The sequence below is a fragment of the Hyla sarda genome, chromosome 2 (genome assembly GCF_029499605.1).
Source record: "Hyla sarda isolate aHylSar1 chromosome 2, aHylSar1.hap1, whole genome shotgun sequence".
NCBI lineage: Eukaryota > Metazoa > Chordata > Amphibia > Anura > Hylidae > Hyla > Hyla sarda.
This window is the reverse complement of record NC_079190.1, coordinates 245,439,091-245,464,610: the sequence shown is the minus strand read 5'-3', so window position 1 is coordinate 245,464,610 and position 25,520 is coordinate 245,439,091. Positions and strand designations below refer to the sequence as shown.

At 40.1% G+C, this 25,520-nt stretch overlaps 1 protein-coding gene across 9 annotated transcripts in view; it reads left to right on the top strand.

The window, feature by feature from the left end:
• Positions 1-25,520, top strand: part of SCML2 (Scm polycomb group protein like 2) — a 99,115-nt gene that overhangs the window by 53,062 nt on the left and 20,533 nt on the right. For 8 of the 9 annotated variants that reach the window (XR_008888706.1, XM_056556832.1, XM_056556833.1 and 5 more), the window contains 4 exons: positions 6,836-7,070; positions 9,568-9,656; positions 12,708-12,951; positions 24,327-24,565. Coding sequence is in view for 8 of the 9 variants with exons in the window: in XM_056556832.1 (XP_056412807.1) it covers positions 6,836-7,070; positions 9,568-9,656; positions 12,708-12,951; positions 24,327-24,565 (807 nt within the window). In the remaining variant the exon portion in view is untranslated. The remainder of the gene's footprint in view (positions 1-6,835; positions 7,071-9,567; positions 9,657-12,707; positions 12,952-24,326; positions 24,566-25,520) is intronic. The other variant, XM_056556838.1, reaches the window with a different exon arrangement.

Below are 25,520 nucleotides of genomic sequence, written 5' to 3'. Positions count from 1 at the left end.
TGGGTTTTGGAAAAAAGGATAACATAGATAATGGATTGGACAATGAAAATATGAACAATAGTTGTAATGGGTGATATATTGAGTTTTAAATGTGTGACAATGATCATGCTTGTATGTATCAATGTAATATAATCTGTTAACATAAAGGACTAATATTAAAAATGATGGAAATAATGCAGTCAGATGATCAGCAAAAGGGACATATGTAATTTGCTGAGAACAGAATGTGGTTCTGTATATACGCATACATATTCCACTGATATATCTCCATATAAATATTCTATCCATAACTGATCCTACATATACAGAACCACATTCTATTCTCAGCATATTACATATGTCCCTTTTGCTGACCATCTGACTGCATTATTTATATTACTCGTTTATGTTAACAGATATTATGTTGATACATAAAAGTATGATCATTGTCACACATTTAAAACTGTATATGTCACCCATCGCAACTATTGTTCCTATTTTCATTGTCTAATCCATTATCCATGTTATCCTTTTTTCCAAAACCCAGATGCCAATTAAAAATGGCATCCTATAAAAGACCACACTCCCAGGACTAGCACCATACCGCCATTGATAAAGGGGTCTCCCCGAAACACGGCTAGATTTGATTATAGAAGACCGCAGGTAACTTTGTACTAAGGTCGGGTGCGCTGCAATAATCAGCGCTCGTGCCAACCTGAGCATGTTCCCTATCTTTCTATCTGGATTACACTACTATAACTATAATGCATTCCTAACTGTTCTTAACCCCTACAGGACCCATAACGTACCGCTATGTCATGACACCCTAGGTCTTAAGGACCCATGACGTACCAGTATATCGATCAGCAGGCACCCCGCGCAAATGCCCAGGGAGGTCATCAGACCCCCATGTTGGCGATTGCCGCAAATCGCCGGTGAATTCGCACCGGCAATTTTGCGGCCTTTCCGGGTCATACGGGTCTATGGTGACCCGGAAAATAAGGGGGATCGGGGTTGTCCAAGACACCCACGATCCCACTGAAGGGATAGGATTGAGGTGGCAGGGCCTCCTATCCCTGCTATTGATCGTATAGAAGCGAAGACCAATAGCAGATCGAGGGGGGGGGGGGGGGTTAACTTTCGGTTTCCCCATTCTGCCCACCCACAACAGGCAGGGCAGAACGGGGAAACAGATGAGGACCGGCGCCTGAGGTCGACTTACCCATCGGTGGCCGCGGAGGCGACGATCGGCTGCGGTGATCAGCGGGCAGCGATGTCGTGCGGCTGGCGCCTGTGAGTTGCCTAGCAACATCTGGAGGGCTACAGTTTGAGACCACTGTACAGTGGTCTCTAAACTGTAGCGCTCCAGATGTTGCAAAACTACAACTCCCAGCTTGCCCAGACAGCTGTTTGGGCATGCTGGGATTTGTAGTTTTGCAACAGCTGGAGGGCTTCAGTTTGGAGATCACTGTGCAGTGGTCTCTAAACTGTGGCCCTCTATATCTTGCAAAACTACAACTCCAAGCATGCCCCCACAGCAGTTTTGCTGTCTGGGCATGCTGGGATTTGTAGTTTTGGAACATCTGGAAGGCCACAGTTTGGAGATCACTGTGCAGTGGTCTCTAAACTGTAGCTCTCCAGATGTTGGAAAACTACAAATCCCAGCATACTCAAACAGTTGTCTCGGCATGCTGGGAGTTGTAGTTGCGTACCTCCAGCTGTTGCACAACTACATCTCCCAGCATGCCCTTCGGCGATCAGTACATGCTCCGAGTTGTAGCTTTGCAACACTGGTTGGAAAATACTGAGTTAGGTAACAGAACCTGAAGGTTTTCCAACCAGTGTGCCTCCAGCTGTTGCAAAGTACAACTCCCAGCATACAAGGTCTGTCAGTACATGATGGGAGTTGTAGTTTTGAAACAGCTGGAGGTTCCCCCCCCCCCATGTGAATGTACAGGGTACATTCACACGGCAGGTTTACAGTAAGTTTCCTGCTTCAAGTTTGAGCTGCGGCAAATTTTTCGCCGCAGTGCAAACTCCTAGCGGTAAACTCACCATAACCCGCCAGTGCGAATGTACCTAAAAACTCTACACTACACTACACTAACACATAATAAAGAGTAAAACAATACATATACACCCCCTTACACTGTCCCCCCCCAATAAAAATGAACAATGTATCGTACGGCAGTGTTTCCAAAACGGAGCCTCCAGCTGTTGCAAAACAACAACTCCCAGCATTTCCGGACAGCCACTGACTGTCCAGGCATGCTGGGAGTTTAGCAACAGCTGGAGCACCCTGTTTGGGAATCACCGGCGTAGAATACCCCTATGTCCACCCCTATGCAATCCCTAATTCAGTCTTCAAATGCACATGGCGCTCTCTCACTTCGGAGCCCTGTCTTATTTCAAGGAAACAGTTTAGGGCCACACATGGGGTATTTTCGTACTCTGAAGAAATTGCACTACAAATTTTGGGGGCTTTTTCTCCTTTTACCCCTTATGAAAAGGAAAAGTTGAGGTCTACACCAGCCTGTTAGTGTAAAAAAATAAAGAAATTTACACTAACATGCTGGTGTTGCCCCATACTTTTTATTATCGCAAGCGGTAAAAGGAAAAAAGACCCCCAAAATTTGTAACACAATTTCTCCTGAGTACAGAAATACCCCATATGTGGCTGTAAAATGCTCTGCGGAAGCACAACAAGGCTCAGGAGTGAGAGCGCACTATGTACATTTGAGGCCTAAATTGGTGATTTGCACAGTGGTGGCTGAGTTTACAACGGTTCTGACATAAATGCAAAAAAAAAATACCCACATGTGACCCCATTTTGGAAACTACACCCCTCACGGAATGTAACAAGGGGTATAGTGAGCCTTAACACCCCACAGGTGAATTTTCATTAAATGTGGATGGGAAAATGAAGAAAACCTTTTTTTCACTAAAATGCTGGTGTTACCCTAAATTTTTCATTTTCACAAGGGAAAATAGGAAAATAGCCCCACAAAATTTGTAACTCCATTTATTCTTAGTAAGAACATACCCCATATGTGGATATAAAGTGCTCTGCGGGCGAACTACAATGCTCAGAAGAGAAGGAGCGACATTGGGCTTTTGAAGAGAAAATTTTCCGAAATTGAAGACCGTGTGTGTTTACAAAGCCCCCATAGTGCCAGAACAATGGACCCCTCCCACATGTGACCCCATTTTGGAAACTACACCCCTCACATATTGTAATAAGGGGTGCAGTGAGCATTTACGCCCCACAGGTGTCACTGCACTGCACCCCTTATTAAATTCTGTGAGGTGTGTAGTTTCCAAAATGGGGTCCACTGTTCTGGAACCATGGGGACTGTGTAAACACACATGGCCCCTGACTTCCAAACAAATTCACTCTCCAAAAGCTCAATGGCGCTCCTCCTCTTCTGGATTGTAGTCCGCCTGCAGAGCACTTGACGTCCACACTTGGGGTATTTCCATACTCAGAAGAAATGGGATTACAAATTTTTGGGGTCATTTTCTCCACTACCCCTTGTCAAAATGTAAAATTTGGGGAAAAAGCAGCATTTGAGGGAAAAAAAAGTTTTTCATGTACACATCCAACTTTAACAAAAAGTCGTGAAACACCTGTGGGGTGTTAAGGCTCACTGTAACCCTTGTTACGTTCCTTGAGGGATGTAGTTTCCAAAATAGTATGCCATGTGTTTGTTAGTTTTTTTGCTGTTCTGGCACCATAGGGGCTTCCTAAATGCGACATGCCCCCCAAAAACCATTTCAGCAAAATTTGCTTTCTAAAAGCCAAATGTGACTCCTTCTCTTCTGAGCACTATAGTTCGCCCCCAGAGCATTTTACGTCCTAACATGGGGTATTTCCATACTCAGAAGAGATGGGGTTACAATTTTGGGGGGCATTTTCTCCTAATACCTTTTGTTAAAATTGTAAATTTGGGGGAAAAACTGCACTTAAGTGAGAATTTTTTTTTTTTCATTTACACATCCGACTTTAACGAAAAGTCATCAAACACCTGTGGGGTGTTAAGGCTCACTGGACCCCTCGTTACATGCCTTGAGGGGTGTAGTTTCCAAAATCGTAGGCTATGTGGGGGGTTTTCTGCTGTTCAGGCACCATAGGGGCTTCCTAAGTGCAACATGCCCCCCAAAAACCATTTCAGCAAAATTGACTCTCCAAAATCCCATTGTTGCTCCTTTCCTTCTGAGCCCTCTACTGCGCACGCCGAACACTTTACATATACATATGAGGTATTTCCTTACTCGAGAGAAATTGGGTTACAAATTTTGGGGGTACATTTTACCGCTTGCAAAAATTCTAAAACTGGGTCTACAAGAACTTTGCTGCTATTCCTGTGAAACACCTAAAGGGTTAACACACTTACTGAATGTCATTTTGGATACTTTGAGGGGGTGCAGTTTTTATAATGGGGTAATTTGTGGGGTATTTCTAATATGAAGGCCCTTGAAATCCACTTCAAATCTGAACTGTTCCGATTTTGAAAATTTTTTGAAAAATTGGAAAATTGCTGCTGAACTTTGAAGCCCTCTGATGTCTTCCAAAAGTAAAAACATGTAAACTTTATGATGGAAACATAAAGTAGACATATTGTATATGTGAATCAATGTATAATTTATTTGGAATGTCCATTTTCCTTACAAGCATAGAGCTTCAAAGTTAGAAAAATGCAACGTTGTAAATTTTTTCAGAAAATGTTGAAATTTTTCACCATGAAATGATGCAAATATCGACAAAAAATTACCACTAACATGAAGTACAATATGTCATGAAAAAATAATCTCGGAATCAGAATGAAAGCATCCCAGAGTTATTAATGCTTAAAGTGACAGTGGTCAGATGTGCAAAAAATGGCCGGGTCCTACAGTGAAAATTGGCTGGGTCCTTAAGGGGTTAATCTATAGACTGGTAATAATCTGGAACAGGCTTATTTTTGCATATACTCCAGCGCTGCAACTATTTTTTATTCCGTCATTTTGAAGTGGCAATTTTATGTTCTTCCCCTATTTGTTATACCTATTTTTAATATATCACACCATATGCATTATTGTTCCTATACTACTATTGTTACTATCTAGTATACCATCCCCATAGCAAGGGCCCTGCTTGGGAATTTGGTTACACCCAATGTTGCATGTTCATTGTATAAATAATAAAGCACTTATTATACCAGCCACATCCCTCAGTTGTCTTTTATACCATATTACCATCATTATTACACATAAATTAGCCATCCTTAACTTGAGGTCAGATCCGTCTATTATTTTTTTAAACTTTAATACTGATATAGTGCATCTCAGTTCTAAACGTTTATCTTGCGTCAGCAACAACATTATAGTTACCCTTTAAAAAGTAAACATTTAAAAGACGGTACCTTTGTTTGGTGTGGGCACAGTTTGTAAAGGCTGGCTTACTTGAACAGCACACTTCCTTTCTTCTCTGACCCGCATGATTGATTTACTGGGCTCCATGCTGGGAGTAGGTCAGGGCAGGAAGGAGGCTAGGCGCTGCAGCTCGGCCAGCCTCTCTGACTGTTTTGAATGATTAAAAAACAACACCGATGTAACTTTATAAACTGTGGCCACACTAAACAAAGGTATCTTCTATCATCAACTGCTGGTGTCTTCAGCTCTGTACAGATGCACTTTCAGGGATGTGGAAATCCTATCGCCCAACGCCCGGGACATGTAGTTCCGGGTGCCGGGCAGGTGATTTTTTCATACATTTAGCCCTGTATCGGGCTAGCAGGGTTGGACCGACTTTATTTTTAGAACGCTTGTGTGAGGTGCAGACTGACGGGAGGAGCGGGCGCAGGCTTGCATGGGACGCAAGTCTGCACCTCACACCGGCGCTCAGGGTGTATGGAGCGGGCTCATGACTTGAGCCCGCTCCATACCCGGCGGCACCCGGCTGATTTCAGATGCCGGGGGGCCGCCGCTAATAGCCTGGCATGCGGCCGGCCAATAACCCTTTAGATCACCGCTGTCAAAGTTGACAGCGGAGTCTAAAGGTTTCTTATAACCATCCCTGGTGGTCTAGTGGGGTGTGCCTATTGTGGTTGCAAAATTACAACTCCCAGTATGCCTGGACAGACTTTATCTCATGCTTGGTGTTGTACTATTGCAACAGCTTGAGGCACATTGGTTTGGAAACACTGAAGTAGAACCTTATAAGTCTTTGACCTTCATTTGGTATGGCCTCTGTTTTTTGTTAATTCTCAATAAAGAGCTAAAAAGAGTTAAGTGGCGATGATAATATAGCATGTGACTATACATATATATACATACTGTGTACAAAAATTATAGACCAATAGGGAACCTCTAAAACATAGCTTTTATTCCAAGCATAAAAATATCATGATTGATGATTGATATTTTTATGCTTGGAATAAAAGCTATGTTTTAGAGGTTTCCTACTGGTCTATAATTTTTGTATTCTACTTGGGAGACCTAACAATTTATCAATAATCAGTACTTATATATACACTGTGCACCTTACCTCATACCTTTAAAATAAGTAATCATTCTGTGTATTGTGCATTTTATTAACTTTGATAATAAAAAAATCTAATATCAGTTCTTTAATGGCTTCATTTTTTAACAAAAAGTAAGGTGCATGCTTATATAATACATGTAAAGTTTACAATATCAGAATTGAAGAGTATCTATCATCAGATGAGATGCTCTACTAGTGGGGACAGATATAAGTGCATTCCCGAAAGTCTTTGTGTAAGCCCCCTGCTCAGTCGATGGAAATGCCATTGTTTTATTCTGTTTTAAAGTTATTTGTTGTAGTTTAAACCAGGATTTTATATTATGTTCTTTGTAGTCTAGGAACCCACCCAGTAATGAGTTTAAAATTGGCATGAAAGTGGAAGCTCATGACCCTCGAAATGTTACCTCCGTTTGTATAGCCACTGTTGTTGGAACCTCTGGAGCTCGCTTGCGCTTACGATTGGATGGCAGCGATGATAAAAATGACTTCTGGAGGCTTGTGGACTCCTCAGACATCCAGCAAATTGGTATATGTGAAAAACTGGGAGATATGCTGCAGCCGCCATTGGGTAAGAGGCTAGGTTTTGGTCTGTACAGTTTATTGGAAATAAAAAAATAAATAAAAATTTGTCTCACAGTGACCGCTCACTTTTAGTCACATCAGTCAGCTGTTCCCTACGACTAAAAAGAAGTACAGTGGGCCCTAAAGTTTACATATTAATTTGTCCCAGGACGTACATTGAGGGAGATTTAGCAAAACCTGTGCAGAGGAAAACTTGCCCAGTTGCCCATAGCAACCAATCAGATCGCTTCTTTAATTTTTACCATGGCCTCTGCAAAATGAAAGAAGTTATCTGATTGGTTGCTATGGGCAACTGAGCAAGTTTCCCTCTGCACAGGTTTTGATTAATCTCCCCCATTGTGTTTTAAAATCCTTCTATGTTGAGATCATAAATGTATGGAAAACTAAAAGTGACGAAGGCCACAGCTCCAAACTGGAAACTCTGGATTTTGTGCAAATAAGCTAAAATTCATAGGTTCCTAAAAGTGACATTTCATCTAAATGTTAGCCTCAATTCCTCACTCTCTTTTTACATATCCAGACTGGCTTTCTGGACAACCACGTGCACATTAGATTGGTCCAGTGTTGTCCTCCACACCTCTGCTGTATGTATGGAAAACTGGTTATTGGTTCTCTAAAATGTCATCCAAAACCAGAAAAAATGAAGATGAAAGAAAAATGACAGGTTAGCTAACACAGATTAAACAAGTCCTTACATACAAAAGTTTTAGCTGCTAGAAGCTATATATCAAAGTGGGCAGGAGCCTTTTTAGGAGCCTTAAATAGTGTACAGGAGATAAGATATGGAGGCACCCTTACCACATGTCCATAGATGCAGCTAGTCCTTGCACAGGTAAAGAGCAGTACAGTACCACACTGTACTGTAGAGAAGCGCTACTAGACAACCAATCAGTGCATGCACTTCAGTAATACAATGTTTATCAATGAAATGCCCAAAATGATTGGTTGGATCTTCTAGCCATTCACACATGCTATGGATCTGGACTGTTTCTGGCATTGTATTTTAAATGTATTGTAACCTTAGGCCACTTTAACTTTAGGGATCACTGTATATGACTTGTGAGAAAGTAAGGTTGTCAGTCACAGGACTTCATATGTCAGCTCATTGCTAAGGTGTTAGGCAAGGCACCCAATCAGTGCTATCTTTTTACAGTAAGTCAGTGCAGAGTAATGTCAGTGAAAGTGAAGTCCTATGCTTAAAGGGGTACTCCGGAGGAAAAGAAAATGTTTTCAAACTAATTGGTACCAGAAAGTTAAACAGATTTGTAAATTACTTGTATTAAAAAATCTTAATCCTTCCAGTACTTATCAGCTGCTGTATGCTCCAGAGGAAGTTGTATAGTTTTTTCCAGTCTAACCACAGTGCTCTCTGCTGCCATAACTGTCCATGTCAGGAACTGTCCAGAGCAGAAGCAAATCCCCATAGCACACGTCTCCTGTGAAGAACTACACAACTTCCTCTGATAGGCTTGAGATTTTTATATAAAAGTAATTTTATAAAATCTGTATAACTTTCTTACACAGGTTAATAGGACAACATTCTTTTTTTTTTTTTTTTTTTTTTCCGGAGTATCCCTTTAAAGGAGCAATCCAAGGTAAGTAGAGGAAAAGATGATCGCACTCACCCATTCGTGTCAGTTTTCTTTATTGGCCATCAAAGTCCATCCAGCCCGGTGCTGTAGTAGGGAGTAGCGGTCGGCATCAAGCTTTCTCAAGCAGGCAAGACCGCGAAAGGAGCGCTGCCTCGTCTCTGCCGTTCATCGTCTTGATGCCGATCGCTACTACCTACTGCAGCGACGGGCTAGATGGACTTTGATGGCCAATAAAGAAAACGGACATGAATGGGTGATTGCGATCTTCTTTTTCTCTACTTACCTTGGATTGTTGCCGTATCACAGTTTATTTGGTCTGCACCCCCAGTGTCCATTTGATTGGACACCGATCTGTTGCTCCAGCCCACAGCCATCCTAACAGTACCCATTCCAACAGTTGCAACAGTGCCAGCCCAAGCTTTCTCAGCCTTAGTATATGTTTTTGCATGACCCCTTTAAAGGAGATTGATGACAGCCTCCAGTATGATAATAAAAGCTGATATGTAACAAACTGGCATTATGTCTAAGAAATATTTGTATTCAGAGTGCAGTTCCTTTGCTGGCCATACACATAAGACTGACCAGAATAAGCTTTAGCTGCACAACTTTCTCTCCCAAGCTGCATTCTACATAAACATTACCCCTTGTTAAGCTGAACAGGTATGGGGAAGCAAAGGATTGGGCAAATAAAAAATCTAGCATATCTGATCTGCCTTTCTCCAGATGACTACCATGATGGGACTGAAAGTAATTGAGAGGCTACACACACAGCTATTTTTTTTCCCTAATGTTCTAGTAAAATGTTTGTCTTGTCATGTAAAGTAATCAGAATACTAGAAAATATGTTCAGTTAAGTTTTGCAGTAAGATTTTTTTTTTCTTTCTTGGTAAGGATTCCGGATGAATGCCTCCTCGTGGCCAATGTTCCTGTTAAGAACACTAAATGGAGCAGAAATGGCACCAGCTTTATACTTCAAAAAGGTAAGACATAGGAGCCCCCCTCTCTCTCTAATTGTACTTTGACTAGCATTTAGAAATTCCTCCTCCATTCTCCAGTTATTTTTATGGGGACTTCCTATGTAGTGGCTGGAAACTGCGTGGAAGTGAAGTTTCACCACAAGGTTTTCAAACAGGCTGTGGCCACACAACTTTGTAATTTTGCAAACCAATGCGGCCATTAACAGTCTGAAAACTGCGCTGAATTACAGTAAAACCTCAGTCGTGCCACGCCAGTGGTCTTACTCTTATTGTCAAAAATACAGTTTCAAGTGCAAAATACAATACAAAGTTATCATAAAAGTTAAATCTAACAACGCCTTATCTATGGAAATGATAGCTGTAATATAGAGAAAGTATGGAGAAAATGTTGGTAGGATATCTTTTTTTATTATAATCACATTTCATGCTAATAATTCCTCAATCACACGTGACTGTGATGATAAAATATAAGTTCTTGACAACCCGAATAAATCCCTGACATTAAAATCAATGTTAAATGAATGGATTTAATTAAATGAGACAAGAGTCCCATAGTCTTAAGGCAGCCAGACACCAGGCTCAGTGTGCATGTGTTTTTATGGACAGAGTAGAGAAAGCCTCTGGTAGTCTTTCCTGGTGATGTTCTTTGTCTTTATGGAAGCTTTAGGAATGAGTGTTAAAATTCAGTAGAAATGCCCCATGTACATTAGACTTCTGGGCAGTCCTAGCAAAATTGTCTGGTTCGGCAGGCTTTCTCTAATGTGTGTGGGGGCCTTTAACCCCTTAAGGATGCAGCCCATTTTGGCCTTAAGGACTCAGACAATTTTATTATTACGTTTTTTGTTTTTTCCTCCTCGCCTTCAAAAAATCATAACTCTTTTATATTTTCATCCACAGACTAGTATGTGGGCTTTTTTTTTTGCGCGACCAGTTGTCCGTTGTAATGACATCACTCACTTTACCATATAATGTATGGCACAACCAAAAAAATACTATTTGTGTGGGGAAATTAAAAAGAAAACCGCAATTTTGCAAGGTTTTGTTTTCACGCCGTACAATTTATGGTAAAAATGACATGTTTTCTTTATTCTTTGGGTCAATACGATTAAAATGATACCCATGATAATACTTTTCTATTACTGTTGCGCCTAAAAAAAAACACAAACTTTTTAACCAAATTAGTACGTTTAAGATCCCCCTATTTTGAAGACCTATAACTTTTTCATTTTTCCGTATAAGCGGCAGTATGAGGGCTCATTTTTTGCGTCGTGATCTTTACTTTTTAATGATACCATATTTGCTTATATAAAACTTTTAATACATTTTTTATAATTTTTTTTAAAATAAAATGTTATAAAAAAGCAGCTATTTTGGACGTATTTTTTTTTTTTTACGTTCACGCCGTTCACCCCACGGTATCATTAACATTTTATTTTATTAGTTCAGATATTTACGCACGCGGCGATACCAAATATGTATATAAAATATTTTTTTAACACTTTTTGGGGGTGAAATAGGGAAAATGGGGCAATTTACATTTTTATTGGGGGAGGTTTTTTTTCTAATTTTTTAACTTCTTTTTTAACTTTTATTTTTACACTTTAATAGTCCCCATAGGGGACTATTTATAGCAATCACTCGATTGCTAATCCTGTTCAGTGCTATGTATAGGACACAGCACTGATCAGCATTATCGGTCATCTTCTGCTCTGCTCTGCGGGAAGGCAGATCAGAGCAGAAGACTCCTGTAAGACAGCGGAGGCAGGTGAGGGGACCTCTGGCTGCCGTGCAGGATGATCGGATCGCCGCGGCAGCGCTGCGGGCGAACCGATCATCCAATTAAGTGACCGCGATGCTGCAGATGCCGTGATCGGTATTGATCACGGCATCTGAGGGGTTAATGGCAGACATCCGCGGGATCGTGGGTGTCCGCCATTACCGGCGGGTCCCTGGCTGCGATCAACAGCCGGGACCTGCCACGCATGATCCGGGCATTGCTCCAATGCCCGCGGTTATGCTTAGGACGTAAATGTACGTCCTGGTGCGTTAAGTACCGCATCACCAGGACGTACATTTACGTCCTTCGTCGTTAAAGGGGTACTCCGGTGAAAAACTTTTTTTTTTTTTTTTTTTTAAATCAACTGGTGCCAGAAAGTTAAACAGATTTGTAAATTACTTCTATAAAAAAATCTTAATCCTTCCTGTACTTATTAGCTGCTGAATACTACAGCGGAAATTCTTTTCTTTTTGAAACACAGAGCTCTCTGCTGTCATCACGAGCACAGTGCTCTCTGCTGACATCTCTGTCCATTTTAGGAACTGTCTAGAACAGCATGTGTTTGCTATGGGGATTTCCTTTTACTCTGGACAGTTCCTAAAATGGACAGAGATGTCAGCAGAGAGCACTGTGCTCATGATGTCAGCAGAGAGATCTGTGTTTCAAACGGAAAAGAATTTCTACTGTAGTATTCAGCAGCTAATAAGTACAGGAAGGATTAAGATTTTTTAATAGAAGTAATTTACAAATCTGTTTAACTTTCTGGCACCAGTTGATTTAAAAAAACAAAACAAAAAAAAAAGTTTTTCACCGGAGTACCCTTTTAAGCCGACCATACACATGAGATATCTTTCTCCTAAAATGCTTACATAGATGGGCAGAGTGAGATTTTGTCTGTTGCTTTTGGTTGCCTCATGTATTTTGTTGGCCAACTCAGTACAGATTGATGGTTAGGAGCAGGGCTGTTTACTTTGGACTATTCCAGTTTGTTAGAATAGTCCCCTGATGATAAAATGACCACTAGGTGTTTTACTGCTCAGAACCTTGGCAATAAGCTGGCAGCAAGTATACAGTTGCCCTGCGCATCACATGGTAACTATTAAAATCAATAGGCTGTCTGTGTAATGGAGACATACTGGATAAATGATGCTCATTTTACCATTCTCCAGCCTAGCTAATTCATAGGAAAAAAAACTTTATTCTGTTTTATTATTTTATGTGTCTTGTCCCTAATCAAGAGGTATTGAAAAATCTTTTATAATAATTCTCTTTAACAGGAACCACAAAAGCAATCTCAGAACTTATTTAAAATTGGGATGAAACTGGAAGCTGTGGACAAAAAGAATCCATTTTTAATCTGCCCAGCTACTGTAGGAGAAGTGAAAGGAGATGAAATATTTATCACATTTGATGGATGGAGGGGAGCGTTTGACTACTGGTGCAAATACGACTCTCGTGACATCTTTCCCGTCGGGTGGTGCAGTATGACTGGCGATTCTCTACAGCCTCCTGGAAACAGTGGTAGGTAACATGAGAGATTCTACATTTTAACTATAGTGAGTATTAAATATTACTTGTAAATAAAATCTACATCTATTGCATTGGTTTTTGTAAAGGTTAGAGACAGTTGTAATTAAACATGTAAATGAAAATGATTTGTAACTCAGGTGTCTACAATATGAACATTTTGCTTGAGAAAGATAGTAATACATTGTTTTCTTTTTTTGTGTTGGCTTCAGTACGTCACACCATATTTTTAAGGTCAAAAAAGTGCAAACTAAGCATGGTGCTTACAAATGTAAATGTACTATACAGACACACCACTAGGTGGCAATGTGGAAGAATAAGTGAATGGGTCTTATTCTTCCCCAAAAAGAATCCTAGCAATAATCAGTAATGTGTATATCTCTGGGCACTGCTTGCTAAGCTGTGCTAAAGTATAGATACTAATTTATATGAAAAATATAGAACCAAACAAATAAAATAATATAAGCCCTCATATAGTCACATATACAGAAAAATAAAAAAGGTTATAGGGGTTAGAATGGGTCATCTTCAACATACCTATTTCTTAAAAAAAAAAAGGTTTAACTGTTTTTAAAAGTAGTAAAATATTAGAAAAGGGTATCATTTTTATCATATTTACCCACTTATTTAATCATATTGACCCACAAAGTAAAGATCACATGTCAGTTTTCCTGTTAAGTGCACTGCCAAAAAACGAAAAAAAATAAAAATAAAAGTTGCACAATTGCATTTTTTCCCCCCGAATAAAATATCTTTTTTTGCTTTGTTGTACATTTTATGGTAAAATGAAAGACATCAATGTGAAGTACAATTGGTCCTGCAAAAAAACAAGCCCTCAAGTCTGACCACTGCAACCCCTGTGATCTCCTGCATGGTGCTCCTTCTCTCCTCGTGCACAGAGCAGAGGGTCCATACACCCCCTCCATGCATCTCCATGGGAGAGCCGATGCATGAATACAGAAATACACAGCTGAGCCAAAATGCTTGTATATTTTGGGGGGAAAGCTGTTGACTGAAAAGGTGTATGTGCACCCTATTTTTTGTGGGTGCTTTCACACACAGCTTTTTGTGGCATTTTTTTTATTTTTTTATTAATTTCTGTTCTCAGAAGTAGATTTGCTAGGAATGGAAAATCTAGATGAAATGCTCTTACAGTTGCTGGATCCACTTCTGTATTTGGCTCAAAAAAAAAATGAATGAGAACTCTGTGTGTATGAACAAACTTACAAACTCTTCCTGTTTATTTCTGCAATTGTTATGCATGGAAGCATGCTTTATCCTCGTACACTGTCAGACCATTACTTTCCAGATAAGAGTTTCTGCTGAACACTTGAGAAAAGACAGATGCTATGAAGTTACCTTGGTTGACCTGTAACAGCGTTCTCATGGCTAAAAAATCCTGCTGAAATAGCCCTTTCTCAGTTGGCACCACTACTGAGCTGTGATTTCTCATTCTGACAGTAATCTTGTATGTATAAGAAGTCTTATCACTTCTCTACTGTTCTAAGCCTCCTGTTTTACAGATAATCTGCCAATGTGTGATGGGATTTGTTACTTTAAGCAAGTGTTTTGTTTGCACCCTGATTGTAATCAGATCTACAACTTCCTCTGTGGTCTACTTGTGCTACATACAGGAGGGGATGCTTCTCATAGTATGTCTTCACAAACATTACATGACTTGGGGCAAAGTATATGCAGACCATCAGAGAACATTTGGGCAATACTATATTCCTGGTATGCAGTGGTTAGCACCTAACCTAACAAAAGTAGTCCAAGGAATGACAGCTGGTGAACCAGCAACAGGGTGATGGGAGCCCTTGGTTGATTTAAGCTTACAGGGAGCAAATGTTACCTCATTGGATTTGATCCAACAGAAGAGCTACTGTAGCAGAAATTATTAATGTTGGCTGTGATAGATGTCAGAATTCGCAGTGCATTACAGCTTGCTGCCAATAGGGCTGTGTAGCTGCAGACTGATCAGAATGACAGTGCTGTCTAATGCCAAAATCACCAAATAGGGACATGAGCATTAGAACTGGACCTTTATAGCAATGGGAAAAAAGTGTCCTGATCTGATGAATTTGTTTACATTCACATTACATGGAAGGCAGGGTGGCTAAGCATCACATATCAAGGGAACAGATGGTACCAGAAAGTACAATTGTAAGAAAGAAAGCTGGCAGATGCAGTGTGCTGCTATGTGCAATGTTCTGCTAGTAGCCCTTGGATCTTGGCATTCATATGGAATTTACTTTAAAGTACCCTAACATTGTTGCAGACCAAGTGTCCCCCCCCTTCAAGGGCATGGTATTCCCTAATGGTAGTGGTCACTTTCACCAAAATAGTTAATGTCAGCCTGTAGGGTATTGGTCACCTGGCTCCTGGTATTTGTCCTACTAAACCTCTACCTTCAAGGGCTTGTCTGGTAAAATGTATTAATTACTATCAGGGCCGGCTCTACATAAAAAATGAGCAGCTATCTAGAGCGCTCTTTTGATGGGGGCACTGCTCTGCCCGCTACAATAAAGTTAGCCAGCATCCGAAGCACCCGCCCACCTGAAGCACCTGCCCATCAAGCAAAACCCTGCCACGCTACCCCTCCTCCTACTATAATAATCAGCATTTTTCAGCCTACTGGAGGAGCGCAGCGCCACTTCCAAGGCAGTCGGGCGATCACTAAGGTCAGGTCCGTTCCTACATCCTGACATTGCGCACTCCTCCATACATTGGGAGGAGCCAATAGGCGGGGTCAAGGGGCAGCAAAATTAGCTTTCGCCTAGGGTGGCAAAAATCCTTGCACCAGACCTGATTTTTATTGTCCCCAGGCTGCCTAATAAAATAACAAACACTTTAACTCTCCTTCCTCAGCTTCTTCTTTGCTCCAGTTTCTAGGTGCCCTGTCCGTAGCCGGTGACACTGCTTTCCCCTAAGTTGCAGAGCGTAGCATCTACAGCCGGGGGAACTGACAGTGCCCCTCGCCAATTACTGGCTAAGGTGGGACACTGTTGCAGCCAGTGATTGGTTGAGCGACGCAGTGGCATCACGTCTACAGCGCTGGCATGCTTCGAGAAGCAGACAACCAGCCTGATCCATTGTTCTCCATAGAGATAATCTTCTAACAGAAGTGTCTGGCACTGGCGCTTTCCAAGCCAGAAACTAGTTTTATGTAAACTGTTTTTATTTTTAATATAAAGGCAAAACATTGCCACAGACCCAATGGGGTTATTCCAGTGTAGATATTTATAAGCCCAGGGATCTAGTGTTCTCTGACTAGAGTGATAGCAGATTTAGCACCAATAGAAAGCTCATTGCTGGTTTAGTTTGTAGGTTATAAACTCAATGAGCCAGAAAAGAAGTAAATGCCTGCAAAAGTGACAGACATACTCCCACATTGGTTGTCAAGGGGCTCTCATTCCTTCAGCCTTTTCTTCCAGTGCAGCGCCCTGCACAAGGCATTGTTGTATCCCACTTCAGCACCATGAAAAATACATTTGACCACTTTAAAAACCAACAGTTATTGAAAGTTCTAGATCAGTAAACGTTTTAGCGCCATGTCGCTCACTTTGACCTGTTTCTGTGAAATGTAGCTGCTCACGTCTTCTGCCTCAAGGAACAAGTAATTACCTTGCATTAGATTAACTCCTACGTATAGATCCATTAGACTAAAGAAGAAGCAATGTCTGTATTCCTGGCTGTTGGCATGACGTTGATTCCACATCCAAACTGTCTCCCCGTAGTTTGTGTAGTGTATTCATAAATCATATCCTCACTTGTCAGAATGGAGCGTATTTAATTAGAAATATTGTATGTGTTGTTTTGCCTCCTGGCAATGCAAATGCTCTGTGTCTGCTCCAGTCAGGCTTTATGAGTTACTCTTTACACACATTGCTTATGAACAGAATGCCATTTCCAGTTACCCCTGTGAGCGGCCTAGTTATTTGTAGTCTGGATTCTCTCATCTGCCTGCTGAATCACTGAGCCTTTACAGATACATATAGAATATACTGGCCAGATAGTGACTAGTGAGATTTGCTGCTGTATAATGTGATGTAACACACACACTCCCTCAGTAAGTGTGCTGGCACGTTCTTCGGAGCCACCATTAACATTTTCAGCACCTTGTCTAATGTTATGGTCATGGCATGAGGGTACTGAGACCCTGTCCGTGTTTATCTTCTCCCTGGTAGGACTGTGTGAGGGTCAGTATATAGCTCTTCACGTGGCATGTATGCTGGGACAAAATCGCCTGACAGAGGCCATTTCTTTTGCTCCTTTTGATGATTTTTTCTTCTGTGATATGGAAAACATAATATGTTATGCTATTCCATTCAGTAGGAAGGTAGTACAAAAAGATAAATAATAAACAGCACAGAATTGTGTTTATTTTTTCAGTTAGAACCTATTTGCAATGTATCCTACTATATGTCTATTCAGTGGGATGTTTTGCAGTCTTTTGTGGGTATCCCTCCATTATAGGTACGATTTGTATAATACTTTAGTGAGAGTTTGAGCTGGCAGTGTGCTGTCTCACTCCCCTCCCCTTCTCCCTGCTGGGTTGATCTCTTTGCAGCTCCGCTGACCCCACACAACCTTTGCTCCAACTCCCAGGCCTGGGTGCAGGCTTCAGGGCAGCTGACTGATGATCACTGTCACTGGGATTGGCACACAATATGACAGCACTTGAGCAGTTTCCCTTCCTCTTTCTTTCATGCTCTTTCTTTTCTCTCACTCTCCCTCCCCCACTACCGGCGTTCTCCCCTCTCTCTCCCCTCCCATCAAGTAGCACATGCAGATCTGTGAGTGGCGATTTGCTGGGAGGGTTCAGGGCTGCTCCCGGCAGCAGGGGGCTTTGTCTGTTTTGGTCCTGTTGTAAATGAGCAGTTGAGGACTATCTGATGTGCAGTGCTACACACATTTAGAAGGTAGGACATTTACACACATCCTACTTTATTGTTGCTCTGATAGAGTTGTGCATGGAGGAAGTCATTATCAGGCATTCTAGATTAATCCACTTTAATAGGCTGCTCATTTCTTCTATAGCATTTATGGGCACAGAAAGCAAAGAATATATTCCTAAAGCTTGCTAGAATAAACTTTGCTATGATTTCTTATTATTCTCACTGAGCTGGGTAACTAAAGAGCATGCAACTTGCAAACAGCAGAAAAGTAATTTTCCTGAAGATGGGCACTGCGATTTAACTGAGAGATAAGATAGCCATCTGATGACATCCTGCCAAGGGATCCATATTTCCTGGAGGTGGATACATCATTGTTATAATGTATTCACTTCCGGATATTACATTCTGCTGTACGTTGTAGAGCACATCTCCAATGATCATTCTTATCATACACATATGTGGACGTCCTGCCGTGGTCATTTTACATCCTCTGTGCTCCACGTTTAATATGCTTATAATAAAGTATGCAAAATACCAGTTTTATTAGCATATTAGTTCATCTTGCCATCACTAATTTAGGAAAAGGCAACATTGTTTTGTTATATTCTTTATAGACACTTTTTCCAAGTTTAGAAAAGAAGTCTACATAGTGCTCCCACTTTAAAATATATACTCAAATAATGCTTGGACATAGGAACTTTTGGGGTGAAGACAGTCCCCATAGCTTTTGTGCATGCTTCGAGGTCATATTCCGATAATGTTGTATTTTGTGTCCTTAGAAACACCAGCATGGACACAGCTATGGACTGCTTACTTCTCAGACCTCTTCTAGATATTTTTAAGTATCTAAAATCCTTCATATTTTTTTAAATCTTTTTTTTTTTTATAGAAATTTTAAAATGTCTTCTATTGTTAGAATATCAAATATGTGCCAATAGAACCATCTAAACCACATATCCTACCATCATATCCTATATGACAAGCCACCCATTTCTTAAATGAAATATTTGTTTCAGTTAAATTAAAGGAATTTTAATTAAAAGGTTTTCCAAAATATAAATAGTGCTGATGCATAGCCACTGGAGATATGGGGGGGGGGGGGGGGGGGCAGGCCATCTAACTGAGCGGGGAGAGATTGATGATGGGCATTGCAGGACATAGTAGTAGAACCCCTACAACTCCCAAAATACTATCCTATAAAAATGACAAACACAACTTAGTAAAAATAAATAAATAAATAAAAAGCCAGTCTTTTTTTAAGGGTTACCCAATTTAATAATTGTGCAATAAATATTAAATAATTTATCACCTTCAATAAATAATAAACCCAAAAATAACCATAAAAGAAACTCATGAATTACCAGCATATCTCCATAACTGTCCACCCAGCATTGGGGATCCCTCTTGTATACCCCAAATCTTCCCACCACAGCCTATGTCAGCCAATCAGCTGAACACTCTAAACTCTAAGCAACAACGCTTGGCATCTAGTAAGAAAAAAAACATACAAAATCCTCCAAAAATAGGTTGGTTGCAGAAAGTACAACCAAAACATATGACCAGAAAAGGAGGAGGGACGGGATGCAGGAGCGAAACTCCCATGTGGCCTCTCCTTTATTATTCCGGGCCTTAGGTACAGGTGTATGCGTTGCCTCCATATCATGTTATTAGTGACATGCTGTCATTACTTGTTGGAGACACATTATTTTTTTTAAACAGGTGAAAAAACTGTGAGATACAGGTATTTTGTGATATTATAGAATAAAAAGTACTCCTATGGTTTTTTTTGCCTTTACTTTTACCATCTTTTTATATATTTCTTGTGCTGCTTGGAGCTTGAAAACTCCTTGTAGCTGGATGGTCATTAGGCACGATTTCTGATGTCTGACAGTACAGTATATTGTATACTGATCCTTGTGCCCTCAGTGAATGAGAAAATAGCTAAAGCTTCAATAGGAGTCCACAAGCTAGGCAGTGGTGGAGAAAATCCATATGCACTGCTAGTCTGGTAAACTGATTTTACATTTAGATGTTTAATGTAGGGTTTGTTTGCTAGGAGACTGCCACGTAATGTAGGTTTCCAGTTATCCACTTCATTTTTAGCTACTGAGCAGTAATGCCACAAATACCGGTAGTTAAGAGTTGTGTTAGGCGATACTGTCTTTCATTCAACTAGAAACATTATATTGAGTAACTTAGTAAATCGCTTACCTTTCATAAACTGTCTAGTTGCACCATTTTCTTAGTCTGTCACTTTAGGCAAATTTTTATTTTTCATCATCTTCTGTCGCTGATGTTGCGTATACTGCATTCAGCATTTATTGCGGCACAGTGTATAGGTACAGGTACACGTCGGCAAACATCCATCAGGCACTTTTTTTTTTGTACCTTAATGGACGTTATTTTTGAAGGGACACAACAGGAAAAAAAGGGTCCAGACAGGTCCCATATACTATTTTATGGGGTCCGTCAGGCGCAGTTGTTTTTTGACGGGAGTAACTGGAGGAAAAAACACTGCATGATGTATTTTTCCTCCCGTTATTCTCCCCGGGTTCCCTGACTGACATCACAATGGCAGTGTGAAAGAAGCCTTAACTCTCGAGTGTGTGTGTGTGTGTGTGTGTATATGTACATATGTGTTTATGTGTGTATATCTATATATCTATATATCTATATATATATATATATACACACACACACACACACACACACACACACACACACACACACACACACACACATATATATGGGCCATACCTTGTTTGTGTTTTTTATAGAATGCTAAGTATGAAAAGTTTGAGGTATGGCCCATTTCTGCATACGTTGTAGTTAATGTACCCCATACACTGCATTGCATTCCTGCTGAATACATAAAAAATAAAGATCTGCATCATGTGCACAGATCACTTGAACTGTTTTGGAAAGGTAAGTGATTTAAATGTTGCTTTATTTCATGTTTCTAGTTAAATGAAAGACTGGTTTAGAAATCGAACATCCCCCTTTAGAGATGTTTCCTTACAAGGTCTTGGGTGACTGAAATTAGAAAATATTTTTTACAGATATGTATAGTTCCCTATTTTTTGTTGCTATTGCTTGATGTCTTGCTTTTTCATGTCTTTTTTTTTTTAATTTTATTTTATTTTTTGAAGGTCCTAAAAAGTGTCAACTGGCTCCAGAAAGTTAAACAGATATGTAAATTACTTCTATTAAAAAATCTTAATCCTTCCAATAATTATCAGCTGCTGAAGTTGAGTTGTTCTTTTCTGTCTGGCAACAGTGCTCTCTGCTGACATCTCTGCTTGTCTTGGGAACTGCACAGAGTAGAAGAGGCTTGCTATGGGGATTTGCTTCTACTCTAGACAGTTCCCGAGACAGGTTTCATCAGAGAGCACTTAGACAGAAAAGAGCAACTCAACTTCAGCAGCTCATAAGTACTGAAAGGATTAAGATTTTTTTTAACAGAAGTAATTTACAAATCTGTTTAACTTTCTGTAGCCAGTTGATATATATATAAAAATGTTTTTTTTTTCCTGGATAACCCCTTTAAAAACGCATCTGTGACAGCCCTTCTTTTTTTTTTTTTAAACATTTTTTAAATGGGCGACATGTGCAAACGTAAAATGTCCATATGTTTGCAGACGGTGTCAAGCCATCATTTCTGACAAAAACTTGATGTGAACTTAGCTATATGCAGACAATAAAAAGTGAAAATATTATCTAGAAAAAGGAAGCTGGATTTTGAAGCATCTTTCAGTGCCTCCACAATTCTGCGTTGTAGGCATCTTACTTAGGTTATCTGTAATATAGCTGAGGAAGGTCCGGAGTTTGTTTTACGTCTATTTGTCTTAATTTTCCACAATGTGAAATATGTTGTCATTAGACTTTATAGTATATAATCTAATGATACTATATATGTAATGTATATTGTCTTCAGTATGAACACTGGTATCAGATTGTAAAGGTTTATGATATCCAAGGTTAGGTTAGTTAACATGCTATTTGTTTCCACACTCCTCCAGCAGTTATTGAGCAGGTGGTCCTATCTCCTTGTTCTGGTAGCCCCCTTTCAGTTAAGAAAGCGCCTCTCCTGGGAACACATTTGCATAATTGTAATGATCATATGGGATTTTGGTCTTGCTGAATTTGCTTAAAGATCCTCCTCTTACAGGGAATTAAGAGCCAGGGCTTCACAGCTCACACTTCTTTTTCTTTTTTTTCTAACTGGACTGTTACTGTGTTCTTGGGGTATATATTGTAGTAGTGAGATATTATGTTGTCTGATACATCTGCTTTTACTATAAAACAGGATACTGAAGAGATTGTAGACACAACTGTTTGCCCCAATGTGTGCCCTGAGCATAGGATCTGCTAGGAGCCGGTAAAGCTGCTTAGATAGCACAGATGTGGGCCTCATTATGTTCTACTTAACATTCCTGCATGAGGTCTATGTTTTCTTTCTCCAATGAAAGCAAGGTCACTATTTAATAAGACTAATGGCGTATGTGTAAGGACATTCAGGGGCCTGACTTACCTTTAGTTTGTGAAAAGCGAGAAGGGTCTTTCCAATTAAATATTTAGCAGGAAAGGGGTGTCTGTCATTCCCCTACTAGACATATGCTTCAGCTGAAACATGAGCATGGTCCTCTGATGTGGTGCAGAAGAGGAACTACAAAACAATAAACTTGTTTAGTAAATATAGGATTTCATCCTCCAGGTGTTTTATAATTTTCTGAGTAAATTTGACATGGTAAAAAGATAAAAATGAATACAATTGTAAAACTGTCTTTTCTTAACATGGTTTCCCATTATATAACTCTAGATTTTTGTTTATGGGAGTAGAAGACTGTGTAGAAGTGAGAGTTGTGTGAATGAAGCAGGCCTATTCACATTGTAGTTGAATGCACTGTACGCTTTTAATGTCCCAGGCCATCTCTTTGTCTGCCCTTATGCAGGATGTTTCATGTGTTAAACAATGCTGCCTTGTGCATACACATTAGACATTACACATTAGATGATTTAGGGGATCTCAACCAAACAGAAGATTCTTTCCTTTAAAAAAGTTCTCTGCCATTTTTATTCTTATATAGTACAGCATAGGCTATTAATAAATAATAATTTGGAGGCTTGTGTGTATACATATTTTAATTAATGTGCCATTTATGGGTTGCCTGCTATGTGAGTCCTGTGTTTCCCCACCAATATACTAATATACCTCTCTTGACTTTGCAGAGACTGAGAGGAAGATCGTTGACATAGATCTTCTGTCCCCTAATTCACACTCAGTCTATAGAGATATAATATGAGATGTAGCTTCAACCTGTCTCATTGTTTTTCTCCCTGTCAGGAACATCAGTGTCAGGATGCATCTCATAGGACATGACAAAGAGACAGGCAGAGTTGTTGATCAGTATATGGACTCATCTACTATATTACTCCTCTTCTGGTCTCTTACAGAGGTATTTCCAACAAAAGCCATCCCATATCTGTGGGGGTCTCCCACTGATCCTGAGAACGAATGGAAAATGTTACCCCCCAAATAAATTCTTTATTCGTTCTCTAAAGGGCTGCCAAATATTTGGATAGAATTAAACAAATACACTGCAGGAATATTATATCATTATATGTCCCCAAACAAATTCCAAAATGCTCTTTCAAATGTCTGCTGGCCTCTGGTGCCCAATTCTATTGCTTTCAGACAATGGCTTCTAAATGTAATCCACGTATGAGCCCTTTTATTAAATAGAGAATTTTAAAGTTTCCTCCAGAGCAGCTCCAAGAACAGCATTATTACAGAGGTGCCTGACAGCCCCTCAATAGCAGATGTTGAGGGGAAAGAAGGATCAGGTGAGATATCAGCATGTCTGATCCTGTTTTCGCTATGAGATAAGCCATTGCCAAAAGTGACTACCAGGGAATTTTCCCCTGCCCCCCCCCTAAAACATGCACACTTTACCAATCCAAAAGTGCATGGTTATAGGGTTTGGGGGAGAGAACTTCTGGGCTGAAAGCTCTCTAGTGTCTATGACTGGCTTAACATTACAGACAATCATTTATTACAGGGTAAATACATTTTTCTTCTGAACGGTATAAAAAATAAAAAAATAAACCCAGAGTGTATGGTTATCCAAATGTACTTTCATAGTTAATGTATATACAGGTTCTGAAAAGTCCAGGCTTCTTGTACAGTTTATTGGTCCAGTGATGATTTATTAAGGTCATCATTCCTATTTATATTGACTGTATGCAATGTAAATTATGTTGGATAGTATATAGCAAATCTTTCATTTGCCATTCTGTCCCTTGTCTAGCTAGTTTAACCATTACTGAAGGAAATACTGTATGGTTTTGTAAGAATTTCCACTTTTCATGTTTTCATAAATGCTAAAAATAGAACTGAATCAATTTAAAACATACATTTTAATTGTGAAATATTTAGTGTTCTAAAACCAGTTTTATTCTTTTCCTATATAGTTTCTTTATCAAAGAACACAACTGCCTCAGCCTCTCCTGTAAAGGGCATCAGACGCTCCATGCAGTCCCCACAGAAGCCTGTGTTGGCACAGAAGGGGAGGAAACCTATACGAGACAAGCCCCTTGAAGCACCTCCACCAAGGAAAGGCAAGCGTCCAAAAAATGCAACACTGGCAAGAAATGTGCTAAATGCTGACAACTTAAAAACAAAAAGAAAGGGAATAAAACCAGGAAGAAAGGTGATGACCTTTGTTTTTACACAAATTTTCCCCCAAGGTGCAATATTGTTTTCACTAATAGGGAATATGTTACAAGATACAATCAGAAAATGGAATCTTGATCACTTTGAGAAATTGAAAAACAAAGAAATAAGGATTAAAGGGCAGATGTCATATCACAGAAAAAAGGATTGCTTATATATGTTACTCACTAGGTCATGCAGATGCTTTACATGTCTTTCTGACATCTACTGCTCAGGTGCGTGTCTGAGGCAAGCACTGAGCCCGTGCTCACTGATCATGTATTCATTTCCTCCCATAGTCTGCTGTGCTGGGTCTCTTCATGCAGGCTGCTCTATAACCTCCTCCTCCCTGTTTTCATGCTACAGTCTGATAGGACAAGAGTGAGCACAGAGGAGTGCTAGTTCTGCCCTTCTGGACTGTCGCAGCCTGGGGTGTTCTGGATGGTATGGGGACCCCTAGTGGTCTTTTTTTTTTTTTTTTTTTTTTTTTAAAGTCATGATTTCTATAAAAAGGAGATAACATTTATATGAAGTATATTAGAAAGGTTTATTTTTTTTTTTCGCCAAGATGTACGATATATAACAATTTTTGATTCTGCCCATTCAACCTCTTAAGAACGCAGGGCGTACCTGTACGACCTGCGCCCGTTCCCGGTCTATAACGCGGGGTCACGCCTTGACCCCTCGTCATAGTGGGTCAGTCTCGGCGGCTTATGAAAGCCGGGACCCTGGGCTAATAGTGTGCAGCACCGATCATTGTACCGCAAGATATTAACCCTTTAGACGCTGCGATTAAAATTGATTGCCGCTTCTAAATTTGAAAAAATGTCATCCCGGCAGCTCAGTCAGGCTGATCAGGAACACTGCGGTGAAACTCCCGCAGCTCCCGGGAAGTCTAGCCCTGATAACACTGATCATCCCAGGGGTGTGGAAATAAAAAAAAAAAACTACTT